At 31.1% G+C, this 20,446-nt stretch overlaps 2 protein-coding genes across 3 annotated transcripts in view; one reads left to right on the top strand and one right to left on the bottom strand.

Moving 5' to 3' along the window:
- Positions 1–8,327: 8,327 nt before the first annotated feature.
- On the top strand, positions 8,328–10,183 carry LOC127112208 (transcription factor FAMA). 2 transcript variants are annotated; one of them, XM_051046273.1, is made up of 5 exons: positions 8,328–8,431; positions 8,569–8,675; positions 8,810–9,439; positions 9,554–9,973; positions 10,063–10,183. In XM_051046273.1, the coding sequence occupies exons 2-5, from the start codon at positions 8,652–8,654 to the stop codon at positions 10,150–10,152; spliced, it is 1,164 nt and encodes a 387-aa protein (XP_050902230.1). In that variant the 5' UTR covers positions 8,328–8,431; positions 8,569–8,651; the 3' UTR covers positions 10,153–10,183. The 2 variants fall into 2 exon arrangements, with proteins under 2 accessions (XP_050902230.1, XP_050902231.1); XM_051046274.1 differs by having other exon boundaries at positions 8,384–8,502.
- A 9,810-nt stretch (positions 10,184–19,993) lies between these two features.
- LOC127112209 (uncharacterized) overlaps positions 19,994–20,446 on the bottom strand; it is a 63,015-nt gene continuing 62,562 nt past the window's right edge. The window contains exon 3 of the mRNA XM_051046275.1: positions 19,994–20,100. Coding sequence (XP_050902232.1) covers positions 19,994–20,100 — 107 coding nt within the window. The remainder of the gene's footprint in view (positions 20,101–20,446) is intronic.

Here is a 20,446-nt window from a genome sequence, read left to right as displayed (position 1 = left end):
ACTCCTCAAGTTAGGGCGCACGATGGAATGCAAAACAAACATTACATGGGATCCAATTTAAAATGAACCAATGAAAACATTTCATTTGTCCAACGTGTCTGGCCAAACTCAGACGACCTGGACCACTCTGGTCTTATTCTCCGGTGGTCTCTCATCGGAGTTTCATCGTTTGGTAAATTTAGAACACGAGACCACCACCATTGTGATCCTCTTCTCATCCCTGAATTCAACCTTATGCTCCAAATTCATTTATCTAAATCGAGCATAGAATTTTAGAGAAGTTTCAGAAGCAAGCAAGCCATAAAAAATCAAATTGAATTATTAACACGATCAATCAACACTGGATAAGTTAGGGGAAAGCATCAGAGAGTGAATGACTCGTTGTGGTAACTTGTTTGAGTTTAAATGGTGCTCAGAACTACCTTGTCCAAATGGTGATCAGAAGTTGATGAAGCTTGATCTAGTTATAGCACTTCAGAAGGTCTCAGAGCTTGGGAATTGTTGCAAAAGCTTCAGAGGATGCTGAAAATGCTAATGGAATCAAGATATTGGGTTGAAATAAGTTGGAATTCAAAACAGGATAGTTGAGTTTTTCCGGAAAATTTTAAGTTGCAGCAGGGGTTTCTTGGCTCTCAAAAGCTTGGAAATGAATGCAGTAACTTCCTCTATTTATAGGGAATGTGTTTGGATCCAAATACGTGTGGAATGATGCTGAATTCGTGCAAAATGAATTTGATCCGAATGTAAAAAAAAGTGACTTGCAACTTATCAAAACTCAGCAAAATGATGTGTTTCAAAGGTCAATTAACTTCTAGAGACTTGGTTAAACATATTTAGGTCCAAAACACATGCTAATTTGGCTTGGAATTGAGATTAGTGAAGTTCAAATTTCGTGCAATGGTAATTTCTTTAGTTCCAAGTCACTATGTTCAACCCAATGGGGCATCCTACTCATGAGGCTTTTTGGTCCCATTCTTTTTGCAATGTGTTGACATCATAGAAAAGATTACAATGTGCCAAGAAAGGTTGCATTTGGATGCTTGAGTACAAAGTTATGGCATGTTGAAGTTGGCAAGAAAAACTGGTCAAATAACTTAGAAAATTTCAAGTGTTCAATGGCTGAAAATGACCTGTAATGTCTCAATGAATTCCATGTCCTTCCGAGCATAATTTGACCTTGATCATTGAAGAAAACTTGTAGATGGCATCACAAATGATATTATTTAAAAAGAATCAGGCTCAAATGTTGAAAATTGAGGAAGTTATGATCCTTGAAAGTTGAGAAAAAGTCACTTGAAAATACGTCAAATTTCACTAAGTCCACAAATGACCTATAATGTCTCCAAACTTTTGATGATCCTCCAAGCACAATTGGTTCTTGTCATGTAAAGATAAGTTGTAAAGGATGTTGAGAAGAGTCATATGAAAAAATAAGCATTCAAAAATGTTGAGAATTGAAGGAGTTGTGATCCTTGGAACCTTGACTTCAAATGTTGACTTTTTGGTCAAACCACTTGGAACAAGCTTGTGTACTTGGACTTTCCTTGAATTTCAAAGTACATGGGTGATCATATGAACTCAAAATAAGATGTCCTTAAATGTACCTTAATTATATTGCTCAAATCTTGAGGTAACTTGTTGAAGAAGACATGGAAATAAACACATGAATCTTTGACTTTCTTTGAGAAGTAAACAACAAAACTTTGAGATGATCTTGCTCAAAATGAGATTGAAAGATGCTTGAGGACCTTAGAGATCATGCATTGAGAGATGGCCCCTTGAGAATCAATGGTTGGCCATACTTTGACTTGAGGAATCAACACAAACCCTAGTTGAGGAACCATGATTGATGCTCTTGATGAAAAAGCCTCACCTTGCATAATAAACTTAAAGAACATAAAATATACTTTTGCTATTTTGATTAGTGGTTAGATAAGTAACGAACATATAAATTAAATGGTAAAAAAACCAACAAAGAGATACTTGATAATCCCTGCAAAGGCTAAACCCAAAGATGAGAGAGAGAGGGACCAAAAGGTGATCTTGTTTGTGTACAAGGATGCCGATGGTATGTGGGATCTTATGGTTAAAAATTAGGGTATGACAATAACCATTATCATTTAATTGACTTATGGACAACATATTATACATTAATCCTTCAACTAAAAGAACATTAGTAATGGAAGGGAGAGTATTGATACCTACTGTTCCAAAGCCAATGATCTTCCTTTTATGATCACCTCTGAAACCGATGACGCCTCTAGGCTTGTTCCAGGCTAAGGAACATATGCCTTTTTCCGATCATGTGTCGCGAGCATCTAGAGTTCAGGTACCATGACTAGTGTCTCAACTCTTCTACTAAGGATATTTGCAACATAGACTATATTGTCCTTAGGTACCCACATCTTTCTGGGTCCTTTGGGTTTAGTTTTCCCAAAGTTCTTAACAAACTTGGGTTTCTGTGCAGGATATTTATACATGAATGCATGATTGAAATGGGCATGAGGTTTTGCTTTAGCCTTAGGTTTATAAACAATCCTACCTTTAGGCATAACACTATTTTGTTTCCTAGAAAGGACAAAATGGGGCTGAAGACTATTGGACTTATCATCTTTTTCAGAATCAGATTCATCATCTGAATCATAGCCAATACCCCTTGTTCCGTTTCTGCTAATGCCATAAAACATGAAAGCCATTAATCTTCTATTCAGGCTTCTAGAAAGAAATTTCTAGAAATATTTATCATATTTCTTTATGATATCACCAAAACATGTATAGGCTTTTGAAAGAATTTTCTTTTCAGGTTTGAGACTCTTATTGTGAGGCTCATAGTTTTTTTTTTAAAAACATGAGATTTTCTTCACTCAAACTTGAAAAATATTTATGAAGCTTATAATATGCTTCTTATTAATATATATGAATCTTCTTCAGATCCTTGTATTTTTCCAGAAGGTTCTGATACTTTTCCAGAACTTCAGATAAACTAGATTTAAGTTCAGAACAAGAGTTCAGAAAATACCTCTTCAGAATCTGACTTAGACTATGATTCTGATTGAATCGTTTAGACAAGAGATTTTATGAAAGCCACCAGCGCCACATTAGCCTACTCTTCCTCAGAGTCGTCTTCTGAGGACTCTAAGTCATCCCACGTTGCTATCATACCTTTCTTCTTTTCTCTGAAGTTCTTCTTTGGTTTGTCTTTGTTTAACTTGGAAAATTCATTCTTGAAGTGGCCAGACTCCTTGCACTCAAAGCACGTGAGCTCTTTACCAGCTCCAACCTCCTTGAATCCATAATTGGACTTAGACCGACCATATATCCTTCTATGTCCTCTGAATTTGCCTTGCCTTTTCTTCCATAGTTGATTAACATGTTTGGGGAGAAGAGACAATTTATCATCTTCTTCTGATTCCTCTTCAGACATTTCATCAGTTTCTACATGAAGAGCTTTTCTCAGATCTTCCTGAAGACTTCAAAGTAAGAAATGTTATCTTTCTCTTGGGCTTATCTTACTCCAGCTCAATCTCATGACTTCTTAAAGAACTAACCAGTACTCCAAGAGAAGTGTTGTTTAGATCCTTTGATAACTTTGGAGCAGTTACCATAGGTCTTTAACACTTAGGTAGACTCCTGATGATCTTCTTAACATGATCACCAGTAGAATACCCTTTTTCCAGAACCTTAAGTCCTACAACAAGAGTTTGAAACCTTGAGAAAATGTTTTTAACAATTTCCTCGTCATCCATCCTGAACGCTTCATCTTTTTGAATCAAGGAAAAAGCTTTGGTTTCTTTGACTTGTGTGTTCGCTTCATGCGTCATCCTTAGAGAATCAAATTTAGATTTTGCAATATCTTTGTTGGTGATCTTTTCATACTCAGTGTATAAAATAACGTTTAGCAAGATGGTTCTTGCTTTGTGATGATTCTTATAATCTTTCTTATGTTGATCTGTCGTCAATCTTCTTTCAACCTTATTACCACTTGCATCAACTAGGTGTACGTAGCCATCAACTACCATATCCCATAGAACGACATCGTGACCTAGAAATAAGCTCTCAATTATATCCTTTCAATAGTCAAATCTATCTCCATCAAAAATAGGAGGTTTTAGATTTGTAATGATCTCTATCATTTGTTTGAGCAATCGGTGGTGGAATATTAGCCATGTGTTTCATGCTGGATCTTTATCTGACATTGTTAAGTGTTTGATATCGTATCAAGACCAAAACAAAAAGCTCTGATTCCAATTGAAGGTGGCAATAAACACAAGAATTGTGTGTTTGTGGGAGGGGGGAATTGGGTTTCTAAAAATAAATGCTTTTTCAGAGCCAACTTAATCAAACAATAACACGAAAAAAAGAAATAACAAGGTTATTTTTATATTGGTTCACTGTTAACGAAGTTACCTCCAGCCCACCCTACCAAGGTGATTTTTCCTTCTCAACAAGTACTTAATCCACTATAACCAAAACTGATTACATACACCATAAAGACAAACCGTTTTTTCTTCTTGAGTCTATTTGACTAAAACCTAGTCACTCGAGGAAACCACTCAAACAACTTTGAGATTTACAAGTTTGTGTTTACAAAGAATACTTCTAAGGAAGCAGATTAACACAAGTTTAATACAATGAATATCTCACACAATAATGAGCAACAACTCTATATGTGTTTACAAAACTATACACATAAAATATACTTTAGAAAAATAGCGTGTGTATGCTCAATAGCGTGAGCGTTAGCATTAGAAACTTCTTCTAATCTTCCAAGCTCCTTTATATATGAAGTTAAAAGATCCGTTGGAGGGTAAAATTAGAATAGCAAACTGCAATTGTCTCTTTGTATAACGGTTTTCATATAGGAGACAAAATGGTACAATAGTACTATCCTTAGCCCACAAAATCAGTGTAGTGGAGGAAAGGGTGATCTTGTATTGTATACTATTTTCCTAAGCAAAACCTTTTGATCTTTTTTTCTAATCTTCAGAGGCTTCTGATGAAATGATGTTGAAGCATGCTTAGAAGAATCAAGAGACTATTTGACAGAATCTTCAGAACCTCGGTCTTCAGAATCTTGACACAGTTCCTCTAAACCTAGTCTTTAGAGTCTTCAGATCTTGTTCTTCAGAATCTTCAGAACTTAAGCACAAAATCTTGAAGGCTGGCAATCCTTTAGAGGCTCTTCAATCAGAGTCACAATCATAAGCTTTAGCATAAATGTTCGTCAAAATCGTTGTCTAAGAGCTTTCTAGAACTTGACAGCATCTTGTAAAGCACTTATATCTCTTCAGAGTCAGAGTGTGTTGATTCCAGAATCTGATGATGTCACACGTCAAAGATTCAGAGTCAGGACCTGTTTGCAAAAGCTACACACTAGATAAAAACCATTAGTGTAAAAAATTGTTCTCTAAGAAATAATGCATTCTTATCATCAAAACTAAAGGCCAGATGCAGAATCAAACATTGTTCTTACACTTTTATACTTTTTTAATGAACAAGTATGCAAGAAAGATGAACGAAAACTAGAAGTGTTAGAGATATTTTAACCATTGAAGAATGTGATATGAATGATGAGTTGCAAAATGTTAGAAAAACATTGATTAGTGTTAGATGTTTTTTAAATACAACATTATTTTTCATATTATTATGTCCAAATACAATTTAATAGATTATATGTTCAAAGAGGGGTTAGTGAAACAAATAATTGGTATTATATATAATAAACTCAATTGTATTTTCTTTCACTATAAAATCATCTTGACATGTTCAGAGGAACAAGATGACAGTTGCACAAAGAATCACAAAAACCACAATCTTAGTCTCAAACTAAAACTAAAACTAAAACTCAATAACAACAACTAAACCCTAAACATATATATTTCAAAACTTTGCTAAGTATAACAACTAGAAAACAACAACAATAATAGCAACAACTCAAAAGCAACAACAATAACATCAACAACTCAAAAACAACAATACATAACAACAACATTAACATTATCTTAATATAAACAACAACTAAAAAACAATCTCTCGACAAAAATACAGGAACATCAACAATAAACCTATAACTTCAATCTCAATAAACATATAATGTATTTATCTCAACAAAAACAATAACATATAACATCAGTCTCAATTTAAACAACAACGACAACAACAAGAGTAAACCTCTAATATTTTGGGTCTTAACAAAAACAAGAAACAATAATAACAAACAACAACAACAACATTAATGAAACACGAATAGTAAATAAGAAGTGAAGAAGTAGAAGAAGAAGAAGAAGAAGAAGAAGAAGAATCGAACAAGAGCGCTAAACACATATCATCTTCGTATTTTCCTTTATTTTTCAGAGTTAGATGATGATATGTGTTTAGGACTCTCGTTATCTATAATTCTTCGTTAGGGTTATGTGGGTGTTTTTTTAGTATATGTTTTTTAGCTAAGCGAAGGTGAACGCTACAAGCTATATATATATATATATATATATATATATATATATATATATATATATATATATATATATATATATATATATATATATATATATATATATATATATATATATATATATATATATATATATATATATATATATATATATATATATATATATATATATATATATATATATCAGAGTAAACAATTTCACCTCGGTTAGTAAACAAAATCGAGGTGAAAAATGGATTTGTTTTTATTAAAAACATAAACTGAAGTTATTGGGATTCGAAGTCTGTACTCTGAATTAGTTTACCCATCGATTTTCTAGAAAAACTAATGGGTAAATTAAGTCGAAGCATAAACCGATGTTTCCAAGATAACCTGAATTAGTTTACCCCTCGGTTAACCGAGGGAATAATTTATTCATTTTAAAAATAAAAAATAGATATATGGTGTGTTAAGGTATTATACCTCGGTGTTTTGTTACGTGAGGTAAAAACATTGTTATAAAATGTAATGTTTGTAGTAGTGAGGACTTGCCCATGGCGGCGAAAAGCTTTGTTCGATGTTGTTTTAAAGTAATTTAGGAGACTTGCTCATTCTAGGTGAGAGGCTCTTCTAATTAATGATGATGCTTGGTGGTAAATGTGGGGTAAGACATAAATGAGTGTCATGCTCTATAGGGTGTGTAAAATATGTATCACTTGGTGTTTGTTCTTTCTCCCTTGAAAAGAGAGGTATTTATAGAGGTTTCTAGGACCTAGGATTTGAATCATCCTTGGTGGTGTAAACCATTTTCCATTCTCCAAAGAAGTCATAAACCACCTATATTTTAGGAGTCTTCAGAGACTCCTCATTAAATGCCCCATACGTCACTGCTACCTCTGGATGGGTCTTCGAGTCATCGCCCCAGTGACACGACTCTTGGGCGAGGGCACCCTGGTTTAGAACACCCACAAATATAACACTACAACTTGTAATATCCTGGATTTTGATTCAAAATATTACTTAAAGAATTATTATTTTTCCTTTAGAAAAATAAGATATTATTAGTATTTTTTTAAACTTAAAAACATAAAATCTAATATCCTTTTTATAGATCTACTCATTAATTACAAGTTAATTTGAGGAAAATTAAATTTGTTATAAGTAAAAAAATGAAATTATGGCATTAATCAATTAGGTTTTCTCAAATTGAATTTCCATAAATTTAAAATAAATTTAAAAATGATAGAATATCATCAACATCTTTAATGGAAATAAAATGGTCTCTGTATTTCTAATCAAATAAGTTTTTTAAAAAATTATCATGGTAGTTTTATTTAATTATGAAAATGTTTAAGAAAACCCATGAATTTTTAAATTTAAAACTTAGAAGATTCAAAATTTGTCAATAAATTGAAAAGTCTCAGGATTTGTAAAGTTTATTAATAAATTGAAAAATCTCAAGATTTGATAAAAAGTTGAAGAAGACTCATAATTTATTAATACTTAAATTGTTTTTAAAATATAAATTTATTTTTCTATTTAATTATTTGTGATTTACAATATATATTATGAATTGTATTATTAATGCATTATTATGCATACAAAATGAGACTCTTGAACATTTTGAAACAAAAACAAATACGAAAGGAATATGTAAAAAAAAAAAGAAGATAATATGTTAGAAGTTGAATGTGAGTTTAATTGAAAAAGGAAAATTGAAAGGTTCAGATATAAGAAATAAATTAGTGCGTAAAAATGTTGAGCGTAAAACACATGATTCATGAAAGAAGGCAGTAAAGTAAGAAGAAGAGCGTTGGTAGCCTGTGACAAAAATAAATAAAAGTGTGAGGTGGAGATTTAATCAATCATCTTTAGGCTCTCTCGGTGTCATTTTCTGTGACCACCATCTCAAACCCAGCTCCCACACACACTATATAAAAATCATCACCTTCGATAAAAACACCCATTTCCATTGTCATCTTCTTACTACGGTCTACTATTGTAGGGTTTCATGATTCTCTTCTACTTCTTCTACACTTGACTTTCTTTCATCTTTGTCTGCTTCCAAACAGGTTTCTTATTATATTTACATGTTTTATATATATCTTTAACATATGTGAATTATATCCTGTGCTCAGGTGGAGGGCCCTCAAGAAACTCTGGTGGGGCATCAACTGAGCTTGTTTTAGGGTTTCTTTCCATTAAAGTCAACTTGTTCATAATGGAGAAAGATAATAACTATTCGGTACAAACATATTCTCTCTCTAACTACCCTGCCTTTTATATATATACATATATGTTATCTCTTTTCATTTCATCCTATACACCGTAACCTCATATATCCCCATGTTGTTTTGCTCCAATTTTGAATCGCTACAGGCACCACCCATGCCACCGTGTTTCAACACACTTGACTACTCCCTTGATCAACAATACCAGCAGCTCACGAAATATCGTGTGGGCGAAACTTCCGGTGAAAACAATAGCGGAATGGTGGATAATTACCTGCCTCAAACACAAAACTCAGGAGGCTTTTATGGTACAACAAACAACTCTTTTGATAAAATGACTTTTGCAGATGTGATGCAGTTCGCAGATTTTGGACCTAAATTAGCCTTAAACCGCCAAGAGTCCGAGATCGACAATGACCCGGTTTATTTTCTCAAGTTTCCTGTCTTAAACAACAAGATGGAAGACCAAAACTTGATGTTGAATCAAGATGGGGTAGGAGAAAATGGAGATAGGTTCAAAGTGTTGGATAATTTAAGAGATCAAGAAGAAACTCGGGTTTCTGATGAGAACAACTCGGTGCAGCTTGTGCAAGAGAGGAATTGTGCACTAGTGCAAGAGAACAGCAAGAAGAGGAAGAGACCGAGAACTGTTAAGACAAGTGAAGAAGTTGAGAGTCAACGCATGACTCATATTGCTGTTGAAAGGAATCGAAGGAAGCAAATGAATGAGCATCTTCGTGTCCTCAGATCCCTCATGCCTGGTTCATACGTTCAAAGGGTATGTAAGATTTATTTCATACAATGATTTTTCTAAAACTTTACATAGCCATTGCTCTAAATTGCACTCATACCTCAAAATTTAAGTGTAAGGATAATTTATTTAACAATATAGGGTGATCAAGCATCTATAATTGGTGGAGCTATAGAGTTTGTGCGAGAATTGGAACAACTTCTTCAGTGTCTAGAATCACAAAAGAGAAGAAGACTAGTTGGAGAAGCACAATCAAAACAAGTTGGGGATTCAACACAACAACAAGCTCCATTTTTTCAACAAGCTCCTTTACCAAATGAGCAGATGAAGATAGTTGAGATGGAAAGTGGACTTGAAGAAGAAACTGCAGAGAGTAAGTCATGTTTGGCTGATGTAGAAGTGAAAGTTTTAGGATTTGATGCAATGATTAAAATCCTTTCAAGAAGGCGGCCTGGACAGTTGATCAAGACCATTGCTGCCCTTGAAGATATGCAGCTTATTATCCTTCATACAAACATCACCACTGTTGAACAAACCGTTCTTTATTCATTCAATGTCAAGGTATATTTATTAATTAGATAATTAGATTTACAAATTAATTATAATTTATAAATTTAATCATATTATTTATTTTTGTAATGTGTGTGTAGCTGGCTAGTGATACAAGGTTCACGGCAGAAGATATAGCAAGCTCCGTTCAGCAGATACTAAGTTTTATTCATGCAAACACTAGCATGTGATGATGATGATTATTATTATTATTATTATTATTATTATTATTATTAATGTGATGATGATGATTATTATTATTATTATTATTATTATTATTATTATTATTATTATTATTATTATTATTATTATTATTATTATTATTATTATTATTATTATTATTATTATTATTATTATTATTATTATTATATATTATTATTATTATTATTATTATTATTATTATTATTATTATTATTATTATTATTATTATTATTATTATTATTATTATTATTATTATTATATTATTATTATTATTATTATATTATTATTATTATTATTATTATTATTATTATTATTATTATTATTATTATTATTATTATTATTATTATTATTATTATTATTATTATTATTATTATTATTATTATTATTATTATTATTATTATTATTATTATTATTATTATTATTATTATTATTATTATTATTATTATTATTATTATTATTATTATTATTATTATTATTATTATTATTATTATTATTATTATTATTATTATTATTATTATTATTATTATTATATTATTATTATTATTATTATTATTATATATTATTATTATTATTATTATTATTATTTTATTATTATTATTATATTATTATTATTATTATTATTATTATTATTATTATTATTATTATTATTATTATTATTATATTATTATTATTATTATTATTATTATTATTATTATTATTATTATTATTATTATTATTATTATTATTATTATTATTATTATTATTATTATTATTATTATTATTATTATTATTATTATTATTATTATTATTATTATTATTATTATTATTATTATTATTATTATTATTATTATTATTATTATTATTATTATTATTATTATTATTATTATTATTATTATTATTATTATTATTATATTATTATTATTATTATTATTATTATTATTATTATTATTATTATTATTATTATTATTATTATTATTATTATTATTATTATGTTGTGTGCTACCTATATATGTATACTCTTGTCTTTATATTTGCTAATATATACATTTATTTACATTTCCTTTTTCAACCAATGTCATATGGATTTTCATACTAGAAGCCTCTTTTTACATCAAAGGATTTTTTTCATCTCTATTCAAATCACATTCCATTAAACTAACGGATGAGGGATCAATACTAAAAAAATAAAGTTAATCAAACCTTTGAAAAATCAGACGGCAAGGCAAAGTAACGGATACAGCAGAGTCAATTTAAGATGTATATCATTCAATTGGTTTCCAACTTAAAACAAAACGTTCAGTTTAACTATATGAATGAATATTAACTAGTTGAGTTAGATATAACTGGGAGGCAATACAACGTAGGTGTTGGAATTCAAGAACAAACAAGACTTTGTATTTTAAGTTGGATGGTAATATTTTTTGTGATGAATTGTATTTTATTTATGATGAAGATGTGTGGGTCGAGAAAATTGAACTATATATCGGTGGTTGTATATTTTAAAAAATATATATGGTCTTCTGTGTGTTTTTGTAACTATCAAGAAGATGAAGCTCGATAAATCTATATGATGGATGAGCTAAATATATCTATTGAAAAAAACTTCGGTTTAGTGATGATAGTGTGACCAAAGATGATAAATTAAATATGTATTAGAATAGAATGAGAAGGGATTTAAAAAATATTTACGAAAACTGATTATAATATGAAGTTTCCCATCATTGAGCAAATGTGTAAGATAGTCTATCAAAAAAACCACTGATATGACACCAAATCAATAAAAATTAAGAATAATCAAAGAAGGTCTAACCAACTCCTAATGATAATTCAAGTAAGTGGTCACCATCATTCTATGAACATATATCCACTAACTTTATTCGTTCAAAGCAAAAATAATTGTTAGTGAGGATGCTCGCATTAGTAAATTGTCATCCTTTATTGAGAAGATGTATGTTTTAGACACATAAATTGACAAAATTATAGATGTTTCTGGTGATGTAAACTACGGATTGATGAGAAATTAAGACACAATAATAGACCAATATATAGCGGATATAAAATTCTATAGACTTGTAGGAACCTTGAGGATCAACAACATATATAAGACGACTACTCGAACAAATAAAGACACAAAAGAACGCTGATGTTTTTAACGTTAAAAACCCCTCAATATGAGAGTAAAAACCACGATTCGTCCATACCAAATAAATAACTCCACTATAATCAATTACAGATACACGAGAGTCTTCAAGTGATTCACAAACTAGTGCTAACAACCGCAAATCACAAAGCAAACTATCTTACAAATAAGAAATAGAAAAGGTGAAATTTTTTCCAAATCTACAACTTCAGTGTGAAGTAGATAACTTTTACCTCGATTGTTTTTTGAAATTCTGAACGGTCAAAAGTTATATACATGTGTTACAAACCTGCCCTTCAAATTTTGAGCACGATTTCATGGTTAACGAATTGGGTATCGTCGATTTAGTGAGACATCTTGTAAAAAAACGAGAATGAGTTTCTCTCCTTTTTTCTCTCTTTTAAATTCTTTTTTTCTCTCTATCTCTCTCAATCCTAAATTGATCATATCATCTTAAATAAGTGAGACAAATGGGCTAATTATATTTGGGTATTTCTCCACATAGAAAGGGAGTCCAAACCCAACATGGATTTCAAGTTGTTTTAACTTTAATTGGTAAGAACAAGGAGAACACCCAATTGTCTGTCATAATATTAAAAAGTTAACTTCTTATAAGGAAGATTACTTTAGTTATATGGAAAAAAAAGATAAATCAATAGTTTTCAAATGGTCTCATTCATGATAAAATTAAGGTCTCATCACCTCAAGGAAAGTTTATATATGCGATTTCCTAAAATCGGTCATCTTGTTAAAAGTACATATGACCGAGGTTTAGTTGAGTTGAGAACGCATGGTTTTTCAAAAAAATGTTCCCCTTTACAAAGTTGCTCTCCAAAAATATTTAGTTGACTGAGTTATTTGTATATGATGAATTTCAAATAAGATGCACTCTGTGCAGGTTTACTTGAAATCAGAATTTCCTCAACCACAAACATCTGGAGAATGGATAGACCATCCCAAAGAAGAAGCATATGGTTGAGAGTTTTCTTTTTCGATAGGATGGATGAGCTTGACAAATTGAATGATATTGAAAGGGAATCAAATAGAAAAAATATAATGCGAAAAATTTGATAAATTTATTTGATTTCATTGATTTTGATGTGTTTTAACTTGTATAATTGTTTGTGTGTGTTCAATTCTATTTCGTAAAATGTTTTCTTTTAATTATATACAATATTAAATTTGATATGTTGTTTAAAATTATATATATAATTATTTTGTTAAGTTTAAGGGATGTATCTGAAAAAAAGTTTCCTAAATGTGAATAACAAAGAAAAATGGGTGTTTACATAAATAAGATCTGAAATATGAATAACAAAGAAAAATGAGGGTGTATATAAGTAATTTTCAAGAATTTTAATAACATAGCAAAATGGGTGGATCCGAAAATATCTTCAGAATAATGAATGCAATGAAAAATGTGATTATCCATAAATAAGTTTATGGAGGTGATTAACGATGCAAACGAGGTTTGTAAAAAAGAAAATATCCATAAAATATATACCGAAGTAAAAAGGTGTGTGTTTGGAAGAGATTCTCCAACCACACCCTGGCTAGAAGTCGAGTTCCAAACATTCCCCTTAATAGAATTTAAATAATTTTACAAAAATATACTTTTACTAGCTAGATAATAATATTTGGAGTACCTATATTGTAGTCATAAATGTTGCAATTATAAACCTCAACAATCATATAACTCAACAAATAAGAGTTTTATAAAATTTAGTTTTGTCATACAAATTAAAAAGTACACGATCATCACAATTTGACTATCATATAAATCAAAGATCACAAAGTCATTAAAAATTTAAATATAAGTCTAAGAAGTAAATAATAAACAAGTAATTTAAAATAGTCTATTTACGGAATATTTGAAGTTAGCGGAAATATACCCGAACGCATTGCACGTTCAACGTACAACAGAGTCGTCATCGGACTTTATTTATTCCCGAAGGAAAGGGAAAACATCGATAAAATCTGGGGGAAATAGATATGTTGGGTAAGGAAGTCGGTTATGCAAGGGGAATGTATTAGCACCCTAACATCCATGGTACTCCATGGGAACTGTTTTGATTGTTTTTGCTCGAATGAGTGTTCTATCTAAAGATTACTCACGAAAGAATAAGAAAAAAGAAAAAAAGAATAGATAGAGTGCTTGGTGAGAATTGGGGCCCTCATGCCTACGTATCCTCAAAGTGCAATAAGGAATTCAGAGCTCCATAGTTCATAGAACTAATGGTGGGATGTGAAACGAAGTTGTGATAAAGGTATGGTATAAACTAAAGGATTATATGATTTGAACTCCAAAAAAGGATGAAATTTGAACCCAAGAATAAAACTGGCGTTGACCAATATGTGGACTAGCCGGAAGTGTCTGTCACTATATGGTATAGCGTAAAACAAAGAGAATTAAGTGTTTAGGTATGAGCCAAAGAACTCTTGGTTCACAAGGTGACACAAGATGGAGCTCAGAGAGGTAGTGTATTTGGCTCAAAGATAATAGGTATATCACATGGAGTGAATGAAGGTAATATGTGAACGCATCATGGAGATGAATAGAAAAGTACCTAAGGCAGAAGGAATAATAAGAAATATGCTCGCCAAAGATTCGCATCCTTGTGCCTACGTATTCTCATTGTGCAATGAGAAAGTTAGAGCATTCGTAGTTCGGACCACTAAGACTGAAACAAAGGAAGATAGATTGATTACCAAGAGACAAGGTAGGTTGCTTAACAAGCAGGAATGTGGTACTAACCAATGATGGTAATCACCCACAGGGACAAATGAGATATGATTGTCCTATACACGAGAGAATTTATAAGGCAAGAGATTCGTCTAAGCACGAGAGGTCTTATAAGACGAACAATGAATATGAGATAATTTGCCAACACGCGAGAGGGTTTACAAGGCAAAGAGATAAGGGGTTTGTCTAAGCATAAAAGATCTTATAAGACAAACAAAGATTGTGGGGTTTTCCAAAGCACAAGAGGTCTGATAGGGAAAACAGTGATTCCGAGGTTTGTTTAAGCATGAGAAGTCTTATAAGACAAAATAATTTTTAAGGGTTTGCCAAAGCACAAGAGGACTGATAAGGCAAACAATGATTGAATAGAGTGGGCCTGAACACAAAAGGTCTAGTAAGGCTTATAAATGATTGGGTTGATTAATTAGGATTTAAATACTTGATCACAAGTGGTATCTGAATATCAAGGAGAGTATGATTGATGATCCATTGAGGAATAAATGATTGAAGTGCATTGGTGCTCCACTGGTTGAAGTGTTGAATGATCGGTGCTTGCTTGAAGAGGACTTGTCAATTATATGATTTAAATTGCACTAAACTCTATGAATGAGGGTGAATGCTTTGAATATCTAGGGCCAACGACCCGTACACAAAGTCATTCTAGACAAGGGTAGGAGAAACTCTGTCTCATCATTCCTCATTACTTAAGCCTCGTGTAACCCTTATCATGATTGATAAGTGTTGTTAGAGGCTTCTGATTATTGATCTTGATGATGCCATGTTGTTTGTTGTATTGAGAAGACTTGGCAATTGTTTGATACGAATCGTGCTAAAGTCTATGAATGAGGGCAGATGCTTTGAATAGCTAGGGCCTACGCCTCGTACGCAAAGTCATTCTAGACAAGGGTAGGAGAAACTCTGGCTCATCATTCCACATTACTTAAGGCTTATGGCTTAGAATTCGAATCACACTTGTCAAGTGTTGATACCTTTGTTGTGCTTTGGGAGGTAGTCCACTTTGCTAGCTATGTTTGACGATGTTGACTTGTAGTCTTGATCTCTTATTTGAACCTTAAGGTATTGAACCTTAAGGTGTTTGCCCTATCAAATTATAAAGGGTTTTTTGATCACTTAAATAGACTTAGGGAATTACAACACAATTACAAAAGATTTGGTTGACCAAAGCGACCTTTGGTCAACACTAATCAATGGGGTTAAAATAATAGTTGAACTATATACAATAATAATCCCTATTTAATTAATCAAGTAGATAGATTTAGATCATTCTAATTAAGACCCTAAACTAAAGGAGCATGCATTAAAAATCAAGATTTTAAGCCTTAAGGGCAAAATGGTCAATATACCAAAAATTGATTAATTAGAGAAATATTGAATTAAATTTCTAATCATGCAAAGATTAAAATCAATTAAATCTAACAAATCTAATTAATTCTAGTTTCCTAAAAAGACTAATTTCCTAGTTAGTTTCTAACTAGAATTCTAAAAATATATTAACCTCATTAAATTAATCAAGATTTAAATCTAATTAATCTAATCTTAACAACTAATTCCAAAATCTAACAATTCTAATTAATCTCTAATCATACTCTAATCTATAAAAAGATCCCTAATTAACCTCCTAAAAAGAAGATTAAATGGCATAATTAAGAAAGGACTACGGGTGCAGGTCCAAGTATGGATGGTGTTTGGCAGAAGTGAATTCTATTGGGCTTGGGGCTTAAGCCCAGGATTACTCTCCTTCGTGAACGGGGTGTGTGAATAGCGCTTGGATTTTCCAAGAATCAGGAGGGGTATGTGCATGAACGGGGGTGTGAATAGCGCTTGGATTTGCCAAGAATCAATCTGTTTAGGCCTAAGGCCCAAACCAAATTCCAGGTTCAACTAAGCAGGACAGCTAATCTAGGAGGAATATTCAAAGGCGAAAAAAACAAACACCACCAAAAATCTCATAGCGGCGCCTTCATGGCATTCATCACTGCATTTTCACATAGCTCTTCACCTTCTCCGCGTCATGCCTCCATCCAAGACTTACGTCGCGTTCGCATCCCCGCGTCTTGGAGCATCGTTTGATCGGAGTCGTCGTGTACGTGGATCCAAAGTTCTGGAAAAATAAGTCATCTGGGAAAAAATAGACTTATTTGACATTTTGAGAAAAACACTGTTTTTTGAACTTTATGAAAAAAAGTTTTACAGTATCGATATAACTACATCAACATCTGTGAAATTATAAAACACTGATTAAAGATTATATTATAATAATTTCATCGTTAATTTATAGGGTTTAAACCCAAGTCATCAAAATTCGTTTCTTCGTCAAAATCGGGGTTAAGACCAAATGGGATTATCCCATTTTGAAAGCAGATTGAACCATCGATCGATTAAAAACTGACCAAATGGGAAAATTCCCATTCACAGATTTATTCCATTTTGCTCACAAATCGTTAGAAGCGATCGATTCCAAAAATAACAAATTCATAGAATTATTCACATATGCATACAATCACAAGGAAAAACATACCATTGCTCATAAGGGGTTTGATCAAATCCCATAGTATCAAACAAGACAGAATTGTATATTGATTTGATACATGATAAATCACAGATCACATGAAAAAAAATCATAGGTGATGAGAGGACAGGGTATCCTCATCATCCTGTGACTAAACCCACCATACAGTAAATAATCTCCCCGCTTACATGATAATTGCAGCTTTCACAAATCTTGAAAAATTCTGCGTTTCTCCCCATATTAATTCTAAGGTTGAAATTATATTCCTAATAATTGTTAATTATTATATATTGATAATAATAAAAATCCCAATAATTATTGTGTTCCTTAACTGTAACAACACTTAAATTATTATATGCTGTAATATTATTTTAATCTCAATTAAATAATTATTTCAAAATAATACAATTAAATATTTTTGTTATTATTACTAAAATGTCACAATTAAATAATTATGTAATTATAACCTTTCTTTATTTTATCAAAAAGAAAAGTAACACTTTTATTAATTAAACATTTTATTTTAAATAATTATTTAATAAAAATACTCATTATAATTATTATAATTATTTCTAACTTTTTCATTTGTCATTCGCTCGGCCCTCAAGTCCCAATTAACTTTTTGACTTTCATTGTTACATACACCTTTAGGTAATAAGGTTAATATATTTTTAACGATAAAATATTATTACTATTATAATTAAATAATTAATCCCAATAACTAAATTATTTCAATTATTACTAAATGATTAAAATTATCTAATATTTCATTATTTAATCAATTAATAATTTCAACACTTATTTAATAATTAAAACTCTAAAATAACTATTTTATTTTTAATCCCCTAATCCACTAATTCTCTCTAGATACTCAATTATCTAATTATTTCTATTAAATTAATTAATTCTATTTTTCTTCACCACTCTAAAATACTCATATGTTCCTACAATTTAATTTAATTATTGAAATATCCCTTAATTCCACAAAACCCCACTGAGTTGTTTCCTCGTGGATGATTTTTGTTTTAGCTTCCTCCCTAGTTGACTATCTGGAAGGAATCACTCCCCTTGAGTTATATCCTCATTGGGTTGAGTCTTGATTGACCGTTTCTTTCTAGATCTTACCTAGATAGATGCTTTGGGTCCTCTAAGAGTTAATTAGCCAGTAACTGGTAATATTCTTCTTAGTTTGCAATTCGTTACTTCTTGCCCAATACCCGGCAAAAAGCAACCCTTTTTCTCCCCCAGCGGATTCATTTTCATGATTACCCATGTGTCATACCCCAATTTTGTCCGGGTAAGGAAAAGTCTTCAACCAACGTTCACTACCCAATGTTATAAGGCATGTATTTTATCTTAAGACATAAGCTTTATCTTAGGGTTTCTCAGCCCTTAGTGACAACAAATTTTTAGTGATATTTTCATCTATTAAGATCCTTAAGAAGACACCAGTTGCATTTGTCTATTATGGCCATTGAATGAAGCATGGGATAGTACATACATTTTGGTTAACAAGGCCCATGTTGGTTTATCCATGAGAGCTTTTGGTTTTAAAAAAGGGTCCATTCACATAAACATGTCCATGATTAATATTGCAAAGTGTGGTTTGAATCTTTTTATATTACTAATCCAAAATCCATTTGATTATTAGTAAGTATTAAGAGTCATGGATATTTTCTATGATCACTTGTTTAAGCTCATTTCCACATGTTTAGGCCAAAGTTTCAATCCTTCATAAATATCTAAATTCAAATTGCATTTTTAAACATGCATTTGTTCTAAGCTAAGGTGGATTGTTGGAAAAGAATATGGACAATGTGTTAAAGCCTATTTTGGAATTATTTTTATTGTTTATGGTGCACATTTTATGTTGCTCATTTAAGCTAATAACAATTGGTATTCTATCACGGCCCAATCCATTTTTAATTTGAGTTAGGGTTTAAGCATTTTAAATAACTAACACAAATAAGATATTGGAATAAAGCTTAGAATGTTTTTTTAAAAGGGATTAATTGCATATTTAATTTTTCAACCCAAGTGTTACAAATAATTCAAAAAAAAGGGCCAATGCATAATACAAAAGGTTACACGTTTTAACCCAAATTTTCATAGTCTAAGTCGCATAATTAAGTCCAAATTCCAAATAATCCAAAATATCCACAAAATTATCCAAAAAAGAGAGCTTAAATTTAAATTATGCAAATCTTACAAATAATCCAAAGTCTTACACAATCAATCCAAACTTACATAGTCCAATAGTTACATAACCATCCAAAAAAGAAGTTTCAAATTAAATTTCTACGTATTACAAACAGTCCCTAAATTCTTACACAATCCAAAAGTTCTGTTACATCTAAATAAATTTGAAAAAATTGGATAAGCCGTAAAGTGCGGCAGTTTGAAGCAACAAGCTTCAAAGGCATTTCCAAAACCAATGGTTTAAAATTTCACAACCCCCAATTCCAAAAGCAACTCTTCAAAAACTTTCTCCAGAGCCTGTTGAATTTGCAGCGCCCCCTTTTCAATAAATTCACCTTTCACTTCACCTGCAAAACCAATTCAAAATTTAAAAAACTGCTTATCAAATAAGCACTTAAAAAACTGGAAAATAAATGATAAAATAAACAGATTAATTGGTTACACGATGAATCAAAGAAAACGCCCAAGGCCACATTTCATTATCCAAATCAACAACCTTAAATCCATAAGATAATCACTCCATAAATTCTGGAAAAAGGATAATCCAAGAAGTGATCTCAAAACAAAAATTCACAATAAATATATAACAACCAAAATCAATAGTAAAAGGGAGAGGTTTTTGAAATCTAAGAAAAACAATAAAAAGTTATTGTTCTCTGTTAAACTTAAACCAAACAAAGAGCACGTTTTTTG

The sequence above is a fragment of the Lathyrus oleraceus genome, unplaced genomic scaffold (genome assembly GCF_024323335.1).
Source record: "Lathyrus oleraceus cultivar Zhongwan6 unplaced genomic scaffold, CAAS_Psat_ZW6_1.0 chrUn0056, whole genome shotgun sequence".
NCBI lineage: Eukaryota > Viridiplantae > Streptophyta > Magnoliopsida > Fabales > Fabaceae > Lathyrus > Lathyrus oleraceus.
The sequence above is the reverse complement of the archived record's forward strand: the minus strand, read 5'-3'. Positions and strand labels throughout refer to the sequence as shown.

Bases quoted from the DNA above. Each gene is read 5' to 3' on its own strand.
- LOC127112208 (XM_051046273.1), top strand. From the start codon at position 8,652: ATGGAGAAAGATAATAACTATTCG. The intron at 8,676-8,809 runs GTACAAACATAT...GAATCGCTACAG, and splicing joins AGAAAGATAATAACTATTCG to GCACCACCCATGCCACCGTG. The intron at 9,440-9,553 runs GTATGTAAGATT...TTAACAATATAG, and splicing joins CTGGTTCATACGTTCAAAGG to GGTGATCAAGCATCTATAAT.